Raw genomic sequence first — 22383 nt, 5'->3', positions numbered from 1 at the left:
GCAAAGTCTTGGTAAAGTTACAAACACTGTACACAGAAAGATGTAGATGGGACTACGCACATGTGCATGACATGTGAGTTTATCTCTCACACATCAATAGATCAACTAATTTACCAAATACATCAATTAGTAGGCGGTTTCCCGGCAAATCTTGTATCATTATGTATTAGTCAAAACATATTCTTTCACATGATTGGTAATGGAGCTTCCATTTCAATTTTTGAAATTGGGGCGTTTCCAATACTGGTCTTTACCTTTACAGTAAGTGAGAGCCCTGCTCCAGATTTTCAAAATAGAAGGAAACTTTATTTGGTAGGTGGGAAGTAGCAATATTGAGAAGGTAGTCTTGATAATAAGTCATAGCCAGCTATAAATTTCTAAATGGGTGATTACATATTTATCTCTAACCATCGATTTTAAGAGTAGAGGATGTTCATAAAATTTACTGAGTAGTAGAAGGATTTGTTGTGTTCTTTGTTGGGAATGTTTAAATCCCCATACATTGACTATTATAGCTTCCTTCTTGATACATCCTTTGACTTTTTTCTTCTTTCCTTCTAACCACAATATTTGCTGATCTAATGCTGCAGTAATGTTGCCAATTTACCAGCCCGGAAATGTTTTATGTGGGCGGAGGTGTCCAGGGACTTATCATGATGTGCCAGATCAAAGCAGTTCACTTACAACTTGTTTCACTTTAGCATGGTACACACAGTACTCATGCTCTTTCTTAATGTAATAAGGCTTTGTTGATTCTCAAAGAGAAAGAAAGCACATTTGTGGTTGGATTACCCTGAATGTCTTATGCATATCAAGCATATTTCATGGAACATTGATCAAGTACAAATGACAGAAAGAAAATATGTGATTTGGGTGATCTACTCAATTGAGTAGATTTAATCCTCAAGTGTAACATGTTGCATTTACAACAATAATAGCTACATTTACACTGCAACAAAAAGTCATTGATTTTTCTCACATTCGGGTGCTCAGTGCTCACCAGTAATTCTCAACAAAGTGTGATATCTGCGGGCATTTTTATTTTTCATACAACCGGAAAACCGGCAAACACATCAATAACAACAAAATCAAAATAAAAAATTCACCCTTGAATGTGGATTTTTGAAACGTCTACCAAAGTTTTACTGATTTTTTGCAGTGTAAAAGCAAACTTCAGTATGATGCCAGTTTGTCACGTGACTCTCCTTGCTTTGGTGCTAATGCATGTAGGGCACTGTCAAGTCATGTATACCTTTTAGGGTTTGTGTAATGTTTCCATAAAAGGTCATGAAAACAAAAATGTTGGTTACCACAAAGAGCAATGATTACTGTCTAATGGTGTATTACACAGAAATACAAATAATCATAAGATGGGATCAATTAGGTAAAATTGACAGACATGACTATCTGGTGCTAGGAACTAGTATTATCTCTGAAATCCTTCCTGCCTTTGTGACTTCATTGGGTCATATATGGGCCAGTTTATAGTAACATGCTGTCTGGAAATGATGAGATAAAGGTTATTTGTCACAAAATGTATAACCCACTAAACAAAAATACTTTATACTAGAAAAATCAGAAACGTTCATGAACAGGATAGCCATGGACACAATTGAAAACTGTGTCAGTTGTGATTCAATTAATTTTCAGCATGAAACTTTGCAAATCTGAAGCACTCACATAATTCATTAACATTTCTATGCTAAAATGCTTTACAGTAAATCAGTACATATGAAAGATCTGTAAATTATAGTTTATTCTGTGATATACCATTCTTTTCTACTGGGGAACCTGTTCATGAACCACCTCCATTGTTTTTCAAAGTGATTTTCGGAGTGGTACGTCTCTATGTTTTAGCGATCTGTATATATCTGGGATATTTTGAGGACACCGGCTAACTATTGATTGATCAAAGTAATATAGTATTGATGAACAGGACAACCTGAGATTGGTTGAAAGAATTTTAACTAATTGTTTTAAATCAAATAAGGGAATTTGATTAAACCTATAGAAATTTGCAATTTAAAACATGAGAACTAGCAATTTAGAGTCAAAAACTTAGTTTTGAACATGTGCAATTTTAGTGAACATGAGGAGCTTAGGCATGAGAGGGAAACAATGATATTTTCCTCATTTTTGAGTTTTTCAGTATATAACTTATGCAGTCACTATAAGTGAGTCATGAAAGTCAATATTAGATACTCAACTAGCGACGTGTGTATATTTGAGTATGATGGCTTCTGTTTGACTAGTCAACACAACCACTTAAGCTCATGGACTTACCAAACCTCTTTTTATCCCATAGTAATCAACTTGAAATCCAAGGTAAAACAAGTACGGTACAATTTCGTTTTCAAGATTTGCTTTTCAGCCAAACTTAACTCTTTTACCACTGTTTTTAATTAAGTAATTCTATCCATAATTACCTGAGAAGATAATTCGTTGACGGCTCTGTTGTGCTTTTGAAAAACCTGTTCTGGGGGTAATGAGCCTCTGTCTCTATCTACTCCCTATGCTATAAAGCCATATTTAAAATTTGATGGATGAGATACTAATTTAGACTTGATCAATAAAATGTGTTTGATATCTACCAGTATTTACATGCATTTTGGATGAGAACAATTCATAGTTCATACAGTATCACTATCAGGTAACATGGAGAAAAGAAGAACTAAACAGCTCTTTTAATTGACTGAACCTATTTTGCTACTTGCATTCTGTATGTATGCGGTCAAAAGAGGAAGGAATCATTTATTTTGCTGTTCCTCTCGGCATAGCATTAGATCCTGGTTTGTGGTATTACTATTGTTGAATAAACAAAGTGTTTTTCATTCTGGAACATGTCATTCATCTTTAGGAGTGATGCGGAACTTGTTAATTTCCTGTAATCTTTATAGATATAACAATAACAAGAATGAGCTCTCTTGGTAGAAAAAACATTAAAAAAAAATTCTCTTTTTTTTCCTTATTCACCCTGGTGTCCATATTCACCATATTTGATCGTATAAAATAAGGCTGTGCATAACCATGTAATGAGGTACTCGAGTACACTCCCAGGCTTACAGGCGAATACTCGGACGCCATGTGTTTTTTTTTAGCCACCACCATACTACGGCAGAAGTATCCAAAGTCCGTCTCTGAAAACTACGCAATTTTACTTTGAGTTGCAGTTGAAGGCGCCGCTTTAATAATAATAATAATAATAAACAATGCTGTTTTTAAAACCAAAGATGACAGACTACTTTTCCTCCGAGTCCAAACAGAAATCCGGACATTTGGTCCCAGTTTCTGAGTGGTGAGTTGACAGTGATTGAGCTGGAAACATTTTTACACACGGTACCATGCAGGCGCTCTGCTGGGCATGGGGAAGCGTCGGCCTGGACAGTGCCAGGTGGATGGGGAGAAAAAAAAAGAAGAAAAAATGGCGGCCTAATATACGAGTACGAGATATTCTAATCAAGTAGTTATCAACAGTGCGAGTACTCGTCGTAGCCTTGTAGTATAAAACATACTTTGATGACAGTGCAGATGTGAGTTATCTATGATTGTTCCATGCCTTTTTCTTTTAAGATGAGGAACTTTTCATTTTCCCTTGTAGCAGGAACTTTGCAACAATTTCCAAAAGTTCACATTTATCTTTGAAATTACTTCTTCATGCTCCTCTTGTATCTTGTTCCTGTCTCATTTTCTTTTGTCTTACCATAATTTTGTGCACTGTGTTTTGTTTCCATTATCGGCTTGAGCAAAACAAGTATTGAGTGATCACGCTCCTGCGTCTCTGTGAGGCTCTTTCAAACTATCCAAGGTCACTCCGCAAACTTACAAGCGGTTGCTCATAACACATAACCCTATGAAAAAATCAGAAATTCTTGTCAAACTCTTAACCGCTGCATTTGAACTGCTGCATTGGTGAACTTTGTGTTTGAGAGGTGAAGTCATTGAAAGTAATAAGTACATATATTTATTGATATGAATTTGACCGTGCCGTTTTTAGGTGCAGAAGAGCTTCACAGAGATGCAGAAGCATGATCAGTCAATATTGTGCTTTGCTCCAGCTCATTACCGTAAATCACTGTATATAAGACGCACCTGTGTATAAGACACTCCCCTATTTTTAGGCAGAGAAAAGAAACAAACACATTTTTGTGCCTGTGTATAAGATGCACCCTGACTTTCACAATTTTTTCGGCGGAAAAAGGTGCGTCTTATACACAGAGATTTACGGTATGCCATAAATTGTTGACTAGGAAGTGTTTGTCTTCTCTGTCATTTGTTGCTATTTTTTGTTTTGGCAGTGTACTATAAATTGTGTGACTGTTGCTTTCAGTCTTGTTAAAGTGGTGATTTCATACTATTTTGAATTCAGTATAAATGCAAAGAAGAATCATCCTATTGTGACAGTTCTTATCCATTTCTTACTCTGTGTGTCACATGTCAGGAGTCACATGACCCCTTTGATGGTTGCTTCTCAGCATGGTCATTTCAAGGTTGTAGAGAAACTTCTATCTTGTGGAGCAGAAGTTAACAATGTGGACAACAGGAGATGGCCAGTAAGTATCGCCATTTGTACTTTCTTGTGGAAGCGTGTATTGACTTGTATTTTTTAATTGAATTGAAATTAATTGAATTTATTGAATCATATACATGTTAAAGCAAAACATACAAAAGAAAAATTGAATACAAAAAACATACACATTACAAAGCAAATATATGGTTGGTCCCATGTTATTTCCTTTTGTAAGCTCATTCATACAAGAACTTCTCTCTCGATGAAATATTCATAATAATATCTATTATACAATACCTACGTGGATCCTTGTCATTTGATTGGACGATTGTTGGTCACATGATATTCAATAGATGGTATATTGCACGGTCGTGCATTTTTGGTTATATGCGCCGTGCATTTTTGGTTATATGCAGACTGCGTATCTCTCTGCTGCATGTGCGCGCGCGTATCCCTGCGTGTATCTGACGCGAAGGCAATCTGCATGTAATTGAGAAGGCTTGACTCGAACTGTAATTTATCTTTATAAGGAGTAAAGCATAATTTGTTGATTAACGTTCTATTAGGTCTTCTTCGATGTTGTATAAAACAAATAATGAATGTTTTTCATTCGTTTAATAGTGCAAATATTTTCATTCGTTGAAAGATTAACGTTAATTCTATTCAACTCGGCTGACGCCTCGTTGAATAGAATGTTAATCTTTCAACTCATGAACATATTCGCACTATTGAACTCATAGCCATTCATTATTTGTATAATATATTTATGTAGATGTTTGGCGATACATTGACTTTAGTACCAGTTGATTTATAAAAATCAAATGCTACATTTTGTCAATTTTATGAGTGGTCCAGTTTCACAAAGTTCCTTGTTGCAAAACAAAAACTCTGTAAGTTATGGTTTTACATTATTATCCCCTCGCAAATGAAGTGGGAGGGGATAGCAACGCTGCCGTCCGTCCGTAACAAATCTGGTTTTCTTTCGATAACTTTTATTTGACAGATTTTTCATGAAATTTGATATGAAGGTACATGCTATCAAAATACAGCCTATGTCCGATTTCAGAGTATTGTAGGTCAAAGGTCATAGCTTATTAAATATGCCAAAAAAAATTGGTCGGTGCTAGTTCTAATACTTACATGTACATCCTAGTTTGTTTAGATTGGTTTTTCAGATGATATTGTGGCTGTGTAACAGCAGGAAACAGTAGGACTCTTCAACAGCAATTACAACAATAATAGCAACTCCCTGAAGTGTTCAATCATTTGTTGATATTGATACTGTATTAAAAATTGGTCTGCAGTGTGTGAAGTCTTGTAAAGCACACATTGGGTTGTAATCTCCTCCAACGAGTCATGAATCCTGTTAAAAATACTCTGATCTGATCGATTGAGAATAAATTGTCTGCCACACATGCATTTAATAGAATTTGATAACCTTAATAATAATAATAATATTGGACACCATACAGTGCTTTTTGTCTGCGATTCCAAAATGATTGAAACTTTCAGTCATTTTTCAAGTAACAGTGTCTCAGATTTTCCATGATGTTTTAACCAATCTTTACTCAATAAAAGGATAAGGTAAGAATTCTTGATAGATTTTTGTTTCAATTCGGCATATAAAAGACTTATCGACTGCTTTGATATTAGAGGTCTGGCTGCTTTATATGCTCTCGGGAACTAGCACGTCCTGCCATGACCCCTCGGCCCACCCAGGTGCGCCTCAGGGTCATGGCAGGAGGTGCGCGCGTTCCCTTGAGCATATAAAACAGCCAGACCTCTCAAAGCAGTTGATATCTCTATGATATTACATGGGGAGAACTTTGACAGGTATACACAGACAAACCAAACATTCATAATTAATCTCTGGCAGAATCTGTAGACTGTATAAGTTAATGAGTATGTCTGTACATCTGTCTGTCTCTGTGTCCTGACTTGGTCATGGTCTCTCTCTCTCTCTCTCTCTCTCTCTCTCTATTTTGTCATCTCTTTTACTTGTACCTGTACTTCCTTTTTTACTCCTTCTTTCTTAATCCTCTGTGTGTCTGTCTTTCTTCCCCTTTCTCTCTCTCCCTCTGACCCCCCCCCCCCCTTTTCCCATCTATCTCTCTCTCTCTCTCTCTCTCTCTCTCTGTTTATAGGTTTATCTATTTATCCATATTTCACCCCTTTCTCCCCCTCTCTGTCTTTCTCCATCTACCTGTACACCTGTCTATTTATATAATATTGACTGGCCTTGAGGGAGATACCACATATATTGCCCAAATTAGACTCATATTGCCCCGATACAAAGACGAGGGCGATACGGGTCTTGTGAGGGCAATATATGTGGTATCTCTCGAAAATGAAGCCAGTCAATATTTTTATTGTTATCCAAATCAGACATCTAGAGCAAATACATAAATCAACCATGACAATCTAAAAAAACTGAAAAAAGTTTCCAAGACAAAATTTTTGATACACTGCAAACAGTGTGCCTTTGGTGTGATTATTACGTCACAATAGAGTGCGCGTAAAGTTTGCAGGTTCTCGTACGCATAATAGATGCGCAATGAAAATGACAAAATACGGTTAGGTCAATATGAGACTATATTTTCACTCGTCTCTACACGCAAAGTCTATACGGGCAGGGAGACCAAGGAAAATACAAAGAATGTACCCTTCCGTTCCCACTGCTAATGAAAACTAGGGCAATACAGTTTTGTAAATGACCAGCTCAGATGTCTGATACGGGTTATAATTCTCCATATCTCGCCACTTTCTCCGTTTCTGTTTCTATGTCCAGGCTTTGTTCTATGCAGCTGAAGGAGGTCACACCAGGGTTGTTGAATTGCTATTAGCTAACAGAGCAGATGCTACCAAGTGCAGTAATGATGGTACTGCTACAGACATTGCTTACAGCAAAGACCATATCAAGGTTTGCATATACACTGTATATCCATTGATGACCCTTTGTAATGACAACTCTCTGTTTCCTTATGTTCCAATACTTAGTACATGTTCGTATGAGGGCCTGCTAACCTAGACTTGTGCATTAAAAATGTCATGAATAGGGTTAGTACTCTCAGAGAACACTCATATTAGGACCATCTGGTTGAACGACTCCATGGTCAATGTACTACACTAACCAAATTCACTTTAACTTTAGACAATACACCATGCCTAACTTTGACCATAAAAATATCTCAAATTGAATTGCAATCAATACTCTGATCCTATACATTGATGGAACAGATTGTGGAGCAATTGTCGATGGAGTATATTTTCGAGCATCAGTAAGCCTGCACATGCTCATGTTACTGTTAGGACCATGAACCAGTGTGCTTTCTAGGTGTTTTCAGCAGAGTGATGATAGCACTGCTGCTGCACATATGTTGTGTTAATGTCGGGAGTCAGGGATGTAAACCTTGGTCCTACCGGTACTTGAAACCAGAGTCAGAGCAAGTTGCAAATTGAATTAGTGTCCTATCTTTGAAACAGAACAAAGCAAACAGGCAATGGGCCTGATTAATTATTAAAAATGAACTTTGATCATAGCAGACAAATCATTTTAGGAAGAAGTGTGACTTGTTACACAGATCAAAAATGGTAAAACAAATATTTGTTAAAGGCACTTCCAAATTTTAGATATTTAGCCCAGACTTGCTATAATAATCACTACTACTATCTTTCCAATTTCCTTCAGTGGAATACAGGATCATCAATAACTACAGCTTATTCTGGAATAAGGCTTGGCTCATCAAAACACAGTTTGTTCTCATATTACCTTGAAACTAAAGTACATAGTGTTTTTTTTCTTTCAAAGATGAATAGTGGTATATATGTCTATGGGTAAAGTGAAATTTTGCCAGTTCTTTATCCTAGATGTACTGGCATTGTACTGTCAAATGGATCACATTTGCCTCTAATTTTCTAATCAGACAAATAGATTTGTGGTCGACATCCCATCCTGTTTTAGGTATAGTGGGAAAGGGAAGGGTTTATTAGACCAGTATTGACCCTGCATGTATTGGCAGTCAGTGGTGTTTAACCTTGAATATGACCTTGTCCCTGGTAAACACATTCTGATTAATAGGACACATGTTATCAGCATGGGCAGGCTGATTCAGAGGCCTGGGAGAAAAGTGCAGGAAACTAGAGATGAGAGAGGTTGAAAGAGTATAAACATGATGAAGTAAGAAAACAAATAGTATGGACCAGCCTTCCCATGCTGATTACATGTGTCCTATTAGTCAGAATGTGGATAAAATCACCTTTGTTTTGTTTTGTTATGACCTTTAGTTGGCTGAGATACTAGAAGCTGCTGCCAATCCTGCCAAGTCCAAGACCGCTAATGGCACCACCTCAACTCTACCACCTAGTAGTCCTACCAGAGTAGGGTAAGAATCTAGTCTAGGCCTTCTGGGACCTAGATCTCATGAGCATGGTCTTAAAGTACAAGTCCACTCTAAAAAATAACTTACTTTAAATAGAAGCAGAAAAATCAGAAGAACCAATCAAAAAAAGTTTGAGCAAAATCTGAGAACTAATAAGAAAGTTATCAATTTTTGAAAAAATATTTAAAACTATTGAACAATGAAAATCACTACACAAATTGCCAATTTGGTTATCAGTTTGTGACGTCATGTCCTCACTATTTATCAATTGCTTTACATAGTTGAATCCCATTAATTTCCCTTTTTATCCCCCAAAACTTGATTCCCCCATACCTTTGCCCAGGTTATATGATTTGTATCATATTGATATATGCGTGCATGACATTTCACACAATCTTTTATGAACTTTGAAGACTTGATACTATTTTCTTAATATTATATATTCATAATTATTGATTTTTGTATAAATAGTTTATCAAAATTCACATTTTTCATGATTTAACTGGAAAAAATTTACTCTATATATTGCATCCACACAAAAACATATTACTCTCAATTGAACTTGGATGCTGATGTGAAGAAATAGGATTCTTAGGGGGAATATAGGAAATTTAGATTATCAATATAAAGAAAATAATTAGTGGATAGTGAGGACATGACGTCACAGACTGATGAGTGAGTTCCCAATTTGTCTTGTGCTTTCATTGTTCCAAAGTTCTCAGATTTTGCTCAAACTTGTTTTGATTGGTTTGTCTGATTTTTCTGCTTCTATTAAAAGTAACTTATTTTTGGAGTGGACTTGTCCTTTAAAAGTAAATGAAGGCACTGGGTAATAGGAATCTTGAATTCTAGTAACAAAACTGAGTGATGGAAGAGAAAGTTATATCTGGTGTTATGAACCCTACATGTCTCATGTTTTCTGAAAATATCTGTATAAAAGTGTGTATAATTAACTGTATTCCTACAGTTTTGGCATAGGAAATTACCAAATTTTGTTGTTGAATGGTTGGTAGATATGTTATTTTGGTATAGTTGATCATGTAGTTAAAAGGAATCTGGGTGTATTGCAGGGTTGTTGAAATCATTCAATGGTATTCAGTTAAGAAGATGTGATGATATCTGCTTATACTAAAAAGCTCTGACAAGTTTATGCTCATTATCAGACTAGAGCTGGTCCTGCAGACTTGCCAACCAGTACGATTTAGTCGTATTTTGTATGATATTTAGAAGCAAATACGACAGTACGATTTTCCTCAATAAAATATGATTTTCAACAAAAAAAACTATTGGTGAAAATCTTTTTTTTGTGTGTGTGTGTGCCATTTTCAATGGCGAAATGATCCTGTAAAGTATTCGACAAGCATCTCACATCGGCAATTTGGGGATGTTCATTGGTTCATCGAACACACCGGTCGTGACGAAATCATGCATATTCAACCAATGAACCATACTAAAAATTCTTCCTGTATGTACGAACTGTAAGAGGCATTGATTTGTGTAACAGTCCATGTTTTTTTAAAGAATACAACTTTTGTCAGTAAAATACAATTTTGGGGATTAAAGAATACAGTTTTTGAACTCCAGAGGTTGGCAGGTCTGGTCCTGTATGAAGTTGCAATTGATTAAATTGATCTCAAGTCCTCCAATCAATTGTAAGTTAAGTTTGCTATGTTGTTATAGGAGTTGTGTTTGATATCCAACTCACGTTGAGTTGAATTCAATTCAGATTAATCGTGGGTCTTTGTAAGATGGGACCCTGAGATCTTCATCTTCGTTCTCTGATTCACTCATTACTTTCAAATTCTTTTCTTTTGATATCATGTAATTACACATCTTTGCATTTTGATAGAATTAGAGATTTCTTCTTTTGGTGTTTATGCTTTGTCACTGCCACAACTCAAGATTACCATTAAATGTTTGATGAGTCCATTTATTCTATGAAAATAGAAATGAAATACTTCTCTGTATCCAATTAAAAGTTGCCATTCTTTCTTGAATTATTAAGGGTAGCTATGATTATAAAATAATTTTGGTCATCTCCACAGGGGTGATATCCAGTCTCCAACACCAGTTACACCAACACCTGCCACATCCATCACCACCACCACCACCACCACCAGCGTTCCTCCTACTACTAACCACAAACCATCACCACCACTACCAAGACCAGCATCTACCCTGTCTAACCATCAGTCCTACCATGTCCTAGATGATCTGGAACTGTTCCTCTATGGCCTCAAGCTCGGTGACCTCATCCCACTCTTTAAAGACCATGAAGTCACATTTCCTCAACTCCTTCAGATTTCAGAGGCAGATTTAGAAAAGGTAGGTATCAGACAGGTCTTCACTCCTACAAGAAGCTATATTTTACAAGGGCGTACCAACCTTTAAAAAGATGTGTAATCACAGGTTCTCATCTGGAATTTTACACCACCTGGGTATTCAGATTCATTCATTCAGGAGGAGAAAGTCCTTGGACATCCCATTCTAAATTACTCTGAATATAGCTGAACAGAAATTGAATAGCTTTCAGGTTGCTTCCGAAGGACCTCATACTTTCCTTTCTGAAGGCAGATGTTTTCAAGTATTAGCATGGTAACTGCATTACGTAAGACCTTTAAGTTAAAAGTGAAATGCAATGTCACTGATCTGTATGAAATCTGTTGTTGTAATAGTTTATTTCCAAAATTCACCATGAGAATCCATGATCATATGTATTTGAATTTCACAAAGACCCATTGATTGTAACAAATACTCTATTTAAAGAATAGTAGAATTCCCCTTAAATTTTTAGTAATTCTTCAAAAGAAGTTATAACATTCCAGCTCTTCCAGATATCAGGAAGATTAGGAGAAGACATTTGAATCTATGCCTTGCCCGTAATGATATCATGTGCTGTCAATGATGCAGACCGTCATATATGGTTGATCACTTTTTTTGTATAATTAGTGTATGTTTTGACGAATATTTATACAAATTAGATGTTGAAAAAATAATTGTACTAGGTCATTGATTATACATGTAAATAATAAAGATATTTTGTTGATATATTGAAGCAGAGGATGAGGTATGATCATTCGCTTCTAAGTGTATTAGGGTGACTGTAATTATCACTGCTATTATGCATAATCCTTTGAGATTGCTTGTCCTTGATGGACCTTATCGTCTGTTTGGAGCCAGGAGAGATTTGACTCATATCTTTTAATGCCCTTCTGGCTCTGAACAGACTTTATTTATTTTTTATTTTTTTTCCTTCATATTTTTGACAGATTGGTGTGAGTCAAGTAGGACATCGAAAGAGAATCATAGATTCAATACATGCAATACATAGAAAAAAGTGGGAACCAAACAGCATTCGGAAGCCATCATTAATTTTAAGGTGAGTGACACATTTTCCTTTGGCAGCAAATTACAGCCCATGATACCAGTGATCTACTCTACATAAGTTGGGAATGAGATGGGCTACATTTTCTTTGCTTAAAGAAAAAGGGAATAAACAGAATTTTATATTATAGACAGATTATGAATTTGATCTCAAGAAAGATTCTTTAAGCCTAACCAGACAATTGAAACCCCAATTTGACTCTTGAAGGTTAACGTATGGTCAATATTAAACCTAATAGCATATCATAGGTTGGATTAGTTGATTAAGTACCTGATGGAAACACATATGAGAGAAATTTGTAAAAAAGTTGTAATTTTTTAAAAGTCATATTATCTGTAATATCTTCAAACATAATGACACCCACCTTGAGTGATTCTAATGTAGACAATATGCACACTAACACCAATTGAATTTAGATTATGTGTTAATTTTTTTTCTCCATGCAATTCCATTCATTTCCAAGTAACATTTATTCCTTCTAATTTTTTTACATACATAATTAAGTTCAACTAATGTACATTTCTTGCTATCTTACCTACCTGGTACATCTTGACCAGGTGCGAAAAGAAGATTTACAACATAGACAGTAATAAAGAATATCCTATAAAACAAAGGTGTGGCCTCCAGAGCAGTTGTTATGGTAACTCAGAAAAAATTAATGGAATTTTATAACATACCACATATTGGTAATTCAACAGGACTGAAACAAATGAAAAGCATCTAATTTTTGTATTTTGAGCTTCTTGTTTGATTCAAATCAAAATCAGAGCCATTTGTTTGTTTTGTTTTGTTTTATTGTTTCACATTTCACAAAATAACAGCTTACATATTATTAAGGTCAGCAAGATAAAGCATAATGAAAAAATACAATGATGGCAGTAAATAATCGGTAATGTAAAATATGAGGAACCTATTAAAACAATGAGAAAAAAAAGACGAATCCGGGAAATAATAGAAAAAATATTTAATTTTTATATAGCGCTTAATATAAATGTCTCTAAGCACTTTACAAATATACTATTACCCGGTCATTGGATTCAGTGCTTGCCCGCACACAATGAATACAGGTATGTGGTTACATAATATAGTCGCATTATAGTCGTAGGCAGGCAGGGTTGGCAATTTCCCTGGAAATACTCATTTACTCATTGAAATTATTTAATTTGAAATACCGTAAATCTCCGTGAATAAGACACACCTGTGTATAAAACGCACCCCTATTTCGGCAAGCAGCAAGCCAGGTCCGTGTTCAAAAATGCACGTGGGGAAGGACCTTTATTTTACTGCGAGGTGAAGTTGAAGGCGTTGATTTGTGCTTGTCACAAATAATAGTAACAATGTCGTTTTTTCAAACTAAAGATGACAGACAGACGGCCATACATGTAGTGTTGTTCTAGTTTCCAAGTTGGGAGACATTGCCAGGTGGAGGGGCATATTAAAATCAACACTTTAACAAAAATTAAACATTTCGGCGGGAAAAAAAGTGCATCTTATACACAGAGATTTACGGTTGGAAACATAACAACCATCAATTGCACTTATAAAGAAGAAAAAAATTGTTGTTGTTGAAATAAATCTTTAATCAGATACAAAATCATGAATAACATCATTCTTTAATTTGTATAACAAGCACTTCATCACATGTTTAAATGAGATCAAATTATATATCTTTATATACCTCACTTTATAAATCAAGCCATCTGATTGGTCGAAATTGGGAAGGATTTTAGCACACATACTCTAGTGGTGCGCGATCAGACACCCTATTAAGACTAGGTCTCGATAGCATAAACAAACTTGATTACCATGATTGGTAAGTCCCACTTGTATTCTATGACCCTTTTTGGTATATAAAAGTTATAATGACTGCTTTAATATTCAAGGCATACATGTAGTTGTTTTTATAGGCTCTCGGGGAGGTTATATATTTTTTTGTTTTTACATCTTTTCCCTCACACAAATTGTTCTAATAGAACATACATGTACGTTTAAGACGTAGAAATACAGACGTATTCCTTGGAGTGATTGTGTTAAATGGAAAATGGAATGGTGTTAATTCATTGGTTCATATTAACATGTTCTATACTAGGGCTGCTCAATATCTTGATTATATTGAAATATCATGGTATCGAAATTTAAATAAAGAATTGATATTGAATTTTGCAAATATACAATGTATCACTTTCCACGATATTGAAAAGAAAATATCAGCTTATATATATATATATATATATATGGTCTTTTATAAACTTCCAAAAATTTCATTATTTTCGTGATGCGCTAGTTACCATGACAATGGCTCTGGAGGCAACACCCACCACTTTCCTCCAAAACAACAAATGAATTCTGATTGCTGGAGTCAGTCATAACTATTGAGAAAAACAGAGTCCAGTGTAGCCCAACTTCCCTAGTGTAGTTGGACTATTTATTAAGGCCATCTAATTAGAGTGGTCACCCTTATATTCTCCCTCTAGGGAAAAATATCTTTTGTAGAACAAAAGGCTATCTGTCTTTTTGTTTGATAGCCTTTATAACAGACACATTTGAAAGCATTTGTATATTGGTCGCCTATGGTCGGTATCATTGCTGCCTATTATTTTTTGATATTGTAATTTTTATTTTCCAGTCTTCCAGAAACGCACTTGATCCTAGACAATGTGAACAAGCATGTAGCATACATCAAGTCGAGTATTGTCCACATTAGAGGCAACTTAGATAGACACAACAGCCTGACAGAGTCTTGTCAAGAACCGGGAAGTCGTGACCTGGTATCAACGGTCTGTTCAGAGATGCTTGATAACACCCGACTGCTTCATCAAGAACTCAGATCTCTCAAGATCCAAATTATTGAGGTAATGTGTAAAATCTTGATATTTGAGGTTCGGAATACTCAAACTGTTTTTAATACAAAAATTATGCGCACACACAGGTATCCAAGCCACAAAATGCAAGAAGACACAGGATGAAAATGATTATCAAACCAACAGGAAAAAACATTGGAGAAAATTATTTCAACAGGTTTACTGTGAATTAATGTTTTTGACGATTATATAAATCTAATCTAATTTTCATTGAAATATTACAAAATAATTCATAATTGAATAATTATGTACGTCATTATTTTCATTTTTGGATAGCAACAGGTGAGCCACATTACGCATGTGCACAAACTAGTAAACAAGCCACAAGAAATACCACAAGAAATAGGATCAAACTTACTATCAAAACAATAAAGAAAAACACCATAGCGAAATTAAAATAAAATAATCATACTAAATATGATTGTGAAATAGATGATATTCAAAATTTTGATTTTATCAATCAGCTAAGTGTCAATGCAATTGGCATACAAATTCAGAATCTAAAAATTATATTTTTGTCATTGCTTCAGGCGGACGGACAATCCAAAAACATAATGCCTCCGGCTATTTCGTAACGGAGGTATTATGTTCTCCCGTTGTCCATCCGTACGTCCTTCCCGTTCTCGTGATCGCATTATCTCATGAACCGATTGATGGATTCCTGCCAAACTTAGGTCATGTATGTATCTTGCTGAGCCCATAAACTGATTAGATTTGGGGGTAATGAGGTCAAAGATCAAAGATCATGGGGCTCATTTTGTATACAAAAATAGCTTGTAAAGGCATTATCTCATGAACTGATTAATGGTTTCCTGCCAAACTTAGGTCATGCATTAATCTTGCAGAGCCAATGAACTGATTAGAATTTTGGGTTACGAGGTCAAAGGTCACAGGGCTCATTATGTATGCAAAAATAGCTTGTGATCACATTATCATTAGAACCGAAGGATCGATTACCATCAAACTCAGGACATGTATGTCTCTTGCTGAGCCAACGAACTGATGAACATATCTAGTGTATATGTCGGTGACTGCCACATTAATCATGTTCCTTGTGCCAGAAATTTGGGGGGCCATCTTTGCCAACAAAGTATAACTCGAACTCTTATTAACTACATTTAAAGCACAACACGGTTCTTCTCCTTCATACCTGACTGATTTGCTCAAACAATACCACTCACACCAAACCCTCCGTTCAAGCAATCAAGCATTACCTTGTCTACCAAAAACCAGTATTATATGGGGGTAGATCTTTTGCAGTTGCTAGACCAAACCTTTGGAACGATCTTCCCAAATTCATATGACAGGCACTCACTTCTGCAACTTTCAAATCTTTACTAAAAACGCACTTCTTTTTTTGTTTTGATCATGTTAGCTATCGTTTCATTATGTTTTTTACTATGTTAAGTTAGTCATTTTAGTAGTTATAACATTTGTACATTGCTCTTTGTTGATTCCTTTTATGTGATTATATTTCTCATCATTCATGTTTGTACAGCGCATAGAGAAACCGTTGTTTATTGTGCGCTTTATAAATATTGTATCATAATTATTAGATTTTGGGGTCATGAGGTCAAAGGTCATGGGGTCCATTATGTATGCAAAAATAGCTTGTGGTCACATTATCATTAAAACAGACTGATGGATCAAACTATCAAACTCAGGACATGTATATATCTTGCAGAGCCAATGAACTGATTATATTTTAGGGTCATGAAGTCAAAGATCAAAGGGTCATACATGTATATGAAAAATAGCTTGTAATCATGATATTCTGAGAACCTGTGAATGGATTACAATCAAACTTGAATTTTAAAAATTGCTTCTGTTTGGTTTTAAAAATCGCTCTATGGCGGAGGCATCATCATGCAGGCAAAGGTCTTTCTAGTTAGATATGAACTGGCAAGCTGCATTTTGCACACACAAGTTAATACACACAAGTTAACAAGTCTCAAAATGTCAGACAACATGGCTCAAATTCACAAAGGAGGTTTGTCGACAACCTAGGTTTATCTGCGTCATATGACGCGTTTTTACAAACCTTTGTTTGTGGAAATGCGTCGAAACTGCACATAAACCTAGGTTTGTCGACAAACCATCTTTGTGAATTTGGGCCATTAGGTTCAAAACATCAACAAAGAAAAATATTACATAGACAATCCCCAGCACGCATTCGCAGAGCTCTGCATGCTTTGCTGGTTGAGCTGTTACCCCACTGGGGCTACAGCTGACTTGCATGCATGCGGTCATGGTAGCGTTTTGTCTCAAATCATACCAACTCTTTACTACCATGCAATCATGGAACGTGTTGGAACTCTTTATTGTTATTTGAACTCTTTAACCTACTTTTGCCTGGGTATTGTCTTTTATGTAGTACTTTTTTTATGATTTAAATACCAATATCATCATGGAGTTTTAGATATTTGATATGAAAATCACTTTTCGTTGTTGGGTGAATATTCAAATAGTTTAAAAGTAATATTTTAGTGCCGATAGGCAGCAAGTTATTTGAATAGTTTGAATATTCAAATATTAGTCCCAGGCCTACAATGGGCTTTAAAAAAATATACTGTTGGTTCATTTAGTTTGTTAAAACAATTAGAGCTCAGCAATGATAAATACAACATTATCATGACAATATTTTGGATTGGATGTAAACAACTTCTACATCGCTTTACACCTGAAACCCATTATGGAGTAAAATTGGAATGGGATTACATTTACATATAAGTATAAGTATCTGGCATGCAGAAGTCTTCTACATATATTTGGGTCAGTAAAAATACCTTTGTTGTCTGTTGTAGCACTTATTTTTTATATTCAGTGGTTCCCATTAGTAATAGTAGTGGATGTAAAGAAGATTTCTGGGAGGAATTTCAGAAGGAAAAAAATATTATATTTGTCTTTACCACCACTTTGGTCAAACGCATTTTTTCTTTTTGCATTGGTTTGTTTTTGTGGCAATACTGCATGTGAATTTACACAAAACAAAACAAGTACAAGAACAAGATTAAACATGTATATTTTGTTATCTACCCAGCAGCTGTACAGCCATTCATGATAACTTGAAACAAAGTCCTTGGTCTTTTTTATTGTGACTCTTTTTCATTCAAGGGTCCTATGTGTGAAACAATATATTTGTCTCACCTGCGTAGCAAAAAACTGAGACATAGGCGCCGCTTTTTCCGGCGACGGCGGCGACGGCCTCAACATCAAAAACTTAACACAAGTTTTTGAATTTTTAATCATAATTTTGAAAGTATACATTCCTATTCCATGAAACTTGAACATAAGGGTTATCAAGTATCACCAATTATATGATTAGTTTTTTAGGTGACAAAGTCAAGGTCAAATGTCAATTCAGGTCTGAAAACTTTGACTTTGTTGTGGCATCAACATCAAGATTTTGAATTTTTAGCATAATTACAAAAGTTTTCATTCAAATTCCATGAAACTTGTACCCAAGGGTTATCAACTATCACAAATCATATGACACAAATTTCAGGTCACAAAGTCGATGTCAAAGGACATTTTAGGTCAGTAGACTTGGATCATGTTTTCACAACTTAATATGAGAATTAATAAATCAATTTTTGATATTTATATAATACTGGATGGTCCTGAGTGTGATACAAGAATATATTGTCTTAGCGAGAGCAATATATTCTTGTATCACACGAAAACAAAGCCATACATATTATTATTATCTATATCATTCTGACTTGCGAAATAATATAGTATTAATGACTGCTTTGAGAGAAATAGTTGTTTTATTACGCTCAAGGGAAGGTTAGAATTGTGCTATTCCCCGAGGCTTGCCGAGGGGAATAGCCCAATTGTAACCTTCCCGAGAGCGTATGAAAACAACTATTTCTCGAATATTAAAGCAGTCATTAATACTTTTATATGCCGAAAAAAAATTGACTAAAAAATAAAAAATAAAAAATAATTTACATTTTGTCGAAGACGGGATTCGAACTCTTGCGTACAACAAGAGGTGTATCGAAAACCAACGCTTAGACCACTCGGCTATCGCGCGTCGTTAACATGCTTGGCAGTTTTCTCCAATATATACATTAAAGTGGATTGAAAACGGCTCCGCGTGAGGGATGCTTCGCAAAAGCTCCATGAAACGGACCCTTCTTTTACTTTTGCAATGCATATTGGCACGAACTTAGATCAAGATCTATCGGCAGATGTTGTTTTTTTGTTTTTGAGAGTTAATTTTCGTCTTCATGTCAACAATGCAAGATAAAATCGTCGGTAAGATCGATCGAGATTCAATTGTATTGAAATTGCCGACCAATTTTCGCACACGTATGGTATCCTCCATCGCTCAAACCATTTTTTAACATGTAAACCTATGGGGTAACCATGGAGACTGACCTATTTTTTTAATAACCATGGTTATTAAAATATTGAAATGTTTTAAGCATGGTTACCGGGAATTTTACAGGAACAGTTGAAGTTTATGAATGCAATTCGACCAATCAGATGGCTGGATTTCTTAAGTGAGGTATATAACAAAATTTCACTTACCTCAGTATATATATATATATATGATATCGATATGATATCAATATCGAAAGTTGAAGTTCCAGACAACTGAGCAATACGATAAAATATTGGTCAGTCATCCAGGTACTTCGCTAAAGATATTGAATACACTGATCTGTTGTACTACTTAAAAGCCTTATATAGATAGTAACTGTTTATATTTCATTAATGTAATCTATCTTGGTACAAATTATAATAAATAATTCTTCTGATGATTCTTAAACCCAGTCTTAATCGGAAAATAAAGTCGCGATGACGTCCGGACATCGTCCAGATGATATTTACCCCCTTCCAATTAAGACGCGTCAATCGGGGTAACGTCCGGACAATATCGAGGTAAATCTCACCCTAGTCGAGCCAGGGTGATATCGAGGTGTCGTCCGGACGACATCCTGATAAACGGCCTATTAAGATGCTCGCGGAACTCTACCCGGGTAAATTACATCTTTGCCGTGACAAAATGTATACAGCGCGCAGCTGATCGCGATAAGACAGGTGCGGTTGTTATGGTAACCTACCGGTTGAGGTTTTAGCGGATGGCTAATTAAGACGGTGTCCAAAAGCTCACCCCGTGTTTTACGATCAGACCCCCCACTGTTTCTCGTCCACATATCGCTCGGTTGAGATCAAAAAAGTTCTATTAAGACGGGGCTTTAGTCAATATTCACTTCAAAATGCTAATTATATTCAAAAGGATTTTTTTTGGGGGGGGGGGCCTGCTAATGGGACACCCTGCCTATTAATAATGTCCCAACCTCAATTTGTCATTGTGTAATGCTTTGTTAATATAGGCATGTATTCTTCAAAGATTTCTTAAAGATGAAGTAATGCAGTAATCCTGGTATCAGTGATGAAAGTAGAATATCAGCACCAATTTAGTTAGTTATTTTTCTCTTCTCTGTTCTCTTTTTGCAGGCCTGTGATACCAGCCCTGACGTAGTCCCAGCTGATCTGATAGAAGATCCTGATAATCGAGGCATGTCAACACTAAGTAAGACCTTAATGGCGCTCATGGCTCTAGGGGTTGTTGTAAGTGTAGCCTGGTATAGCAAACCAATATGGTCAAGTTTTGTCAAACCAAGATAGTTGAAGATTGGTTCTTTCTAAAAAAAAAAATCTTTTTCATTATGTCCTGTGCTTATTTTTTCCAGGTTGCTGTCATTTTTTGATGAAGCCGTGAAAGTATATCTATTGTGGTTTGCAAAAAATAAGGTTGTCTTTTTGATTTTCTCAATCGCAACTCTTTATTAGATGGGGCCCAGGCTTGCCTGTAAAACTTCATTGGTTGTGTGACTTTGAGGAGACACCCTGACAAAGGGATGTTATTGAGACAATTATATTATATGTAATGGTGAGATGAGACAGTGTTTTTTCAACATTTTTTGTTTATCACAGCACCCTTTTAATTAATATTAAAAATGTGCGTCACCTCAATCCCAATTTTTCACAGAAGATACATTTTTCATCACTCTGGCACTTGTCAAGTACCGTATACATACCTACAGGCACATTTTGTTTCTAAATTTTGCAATCGAGCAAAAATAAAGATGTTTTTCATATGATGGATATGTAATCCAAACACACTAGGTACAATTATGTATGTGGGCACCTCGCTGCAGAATACATACATTTGTGGTAAAAGTCTCATATTTGATCATCTCGGAAGAAAGACACTTTATTATCTTTAAAATGTTATCTCCTCATGAAAATACATAGCGGTTTCAATACGGTTTTCACAAAATTGGCATTCCAAAATAAAATGCTTGATGTAACTAAATTTCTCTCGCTGCACCCTAAAAATGTCTTACGGCACTGTGGTTGGAAAACTGTTGGGATAAGAGTAATGATGTTTCATATACTTTGTCAGGGGGTTGTGTAAATTCAATCTTGTCTGTACATAATCTAAATATGAAACATGAATATATTTTGAGTTTTAGTTTTATATAGTTATTATTTTTTTTACCAACACTATTTTGATTTATTCTTTCTGAGCTCACAATCATCTAGTAGTACATGTAAGTGTTGTTAAGGATATTATTGATCCAAGTTATTATGTGCATTGTATTTTGGGGAGGAATCAAATGAGGCGTGCTCCCTCCCTTGCAGACCGTAATTTCGATCATATTTTATAAGATTGCCATTTTGACAGGACTAGTACATCATTTCCTTCTCGATAAAGCTATTAGAGCTTGAAGCCCTGCCACAGCTTGATTCTTGACTTGTTTTAATTTTTTCTGTTGTATTATGAAGAACATATGCTTTTTTTTTTAAAAACCAATGTCAGCAATTTGTCACATGAAGCATTATTGTTTAGTGGGGTTTGTAGATCGAAAAATGTTTTATTTGTATGCATATCACAAAACTCTTCTAATGGATGTATCTACTTCATGTATGTAATTTGAATTGCAGTGTGATGTATCATTATTTTGCCAGTGCCATAAGAGATAAACACTATTGGTGCATAGTATAAAATGCCTCTCTTGCCATATAGTATCCACCTGAATGCTGTAGTCATTTTTTCCACTCTATTATTCATGTTATTATTTTTTTCTAATCATTTCATTTTTTTTCTTCTTAGGCAACAATATTATATGACAGACCTATGTGTGTGTTTTTGGCAGTAATGTGAAGGATTTCACAAAATTTGTTTGAACAAGAGGCTCCCCATGGACAACTAAAGTGAAATGGGGTTAT

The 22383-nt window shown here is 35.4% G+C and overlaps 1 protein-coding gene across 1 annotated transcript in view; it reads left to right on the top strand.

The window, feature by feature from the left end:
• Nucleotides 1-22148, top strand: part of LOC755128 (ankyrin repeat, SAM and basic leucine zipper domain-containing protein 1) — a 63847-nt gene extending 41699 nt beyond the window's left edge. The window contains exons 5-11 of the mRNA XM_031000338.1: nucleotides 4439-4550; nucleotides 7296-7427; nucleotides 8792-8889; nucleotides 10932-11211; nucleotides 12156-12265; nucleotides 14898-15123; nucleotides 20605-22148. Of these exons, the coding sequence (XP_030856198.1) occupies nucleotides 4439-4550; nucleotides 7296-7427; nucleotides 8792-8889; nucleotides 10932-11211; nucleotides 12156-12265; nucleotides 14898-15123; nucleotides 20605-20775 (1129 nt within the window). The 3' untranslated portion in view covers nucleotides 20776-22148. The remainder of the gene's footprint in view (nucleotides 1-4438; nucleotides 4551-7295; nucleotides 7428-8791; nucleotides 8890-10931; nucleotides 11212-12155; nucleotides 12266-14897; nucleotides 15124-20604) is intronic.
• Nucleotides 22149-22383: the final 235 nt, after the last annotated feature.

Source organism: Strongylocentrotus purpuratus, unplaced genomic scaffold (genome assembly GCF_000002235.5).
Source record: "Strongylocentrotus purpuratus isolate Spur 01 unplaced genomic scaffold, Spur_5.0 spur5_scaffold_6, whole genome shotgun sequence".
Classification (NCBI taxonomy): domain Eukaryota; kingdom Metazoa; phylum Echinodermata; class Echinoidea; order Camarodonta; family Strongylocentrotidae; genus Strongylocentrotus; species Strongylocentrotus purpuratus.
The sequence above is the reverse complement of the archived record's forward strand: the minus strand, read 5'-3'. Positions and strand labels throughout refer to the sequence as shown.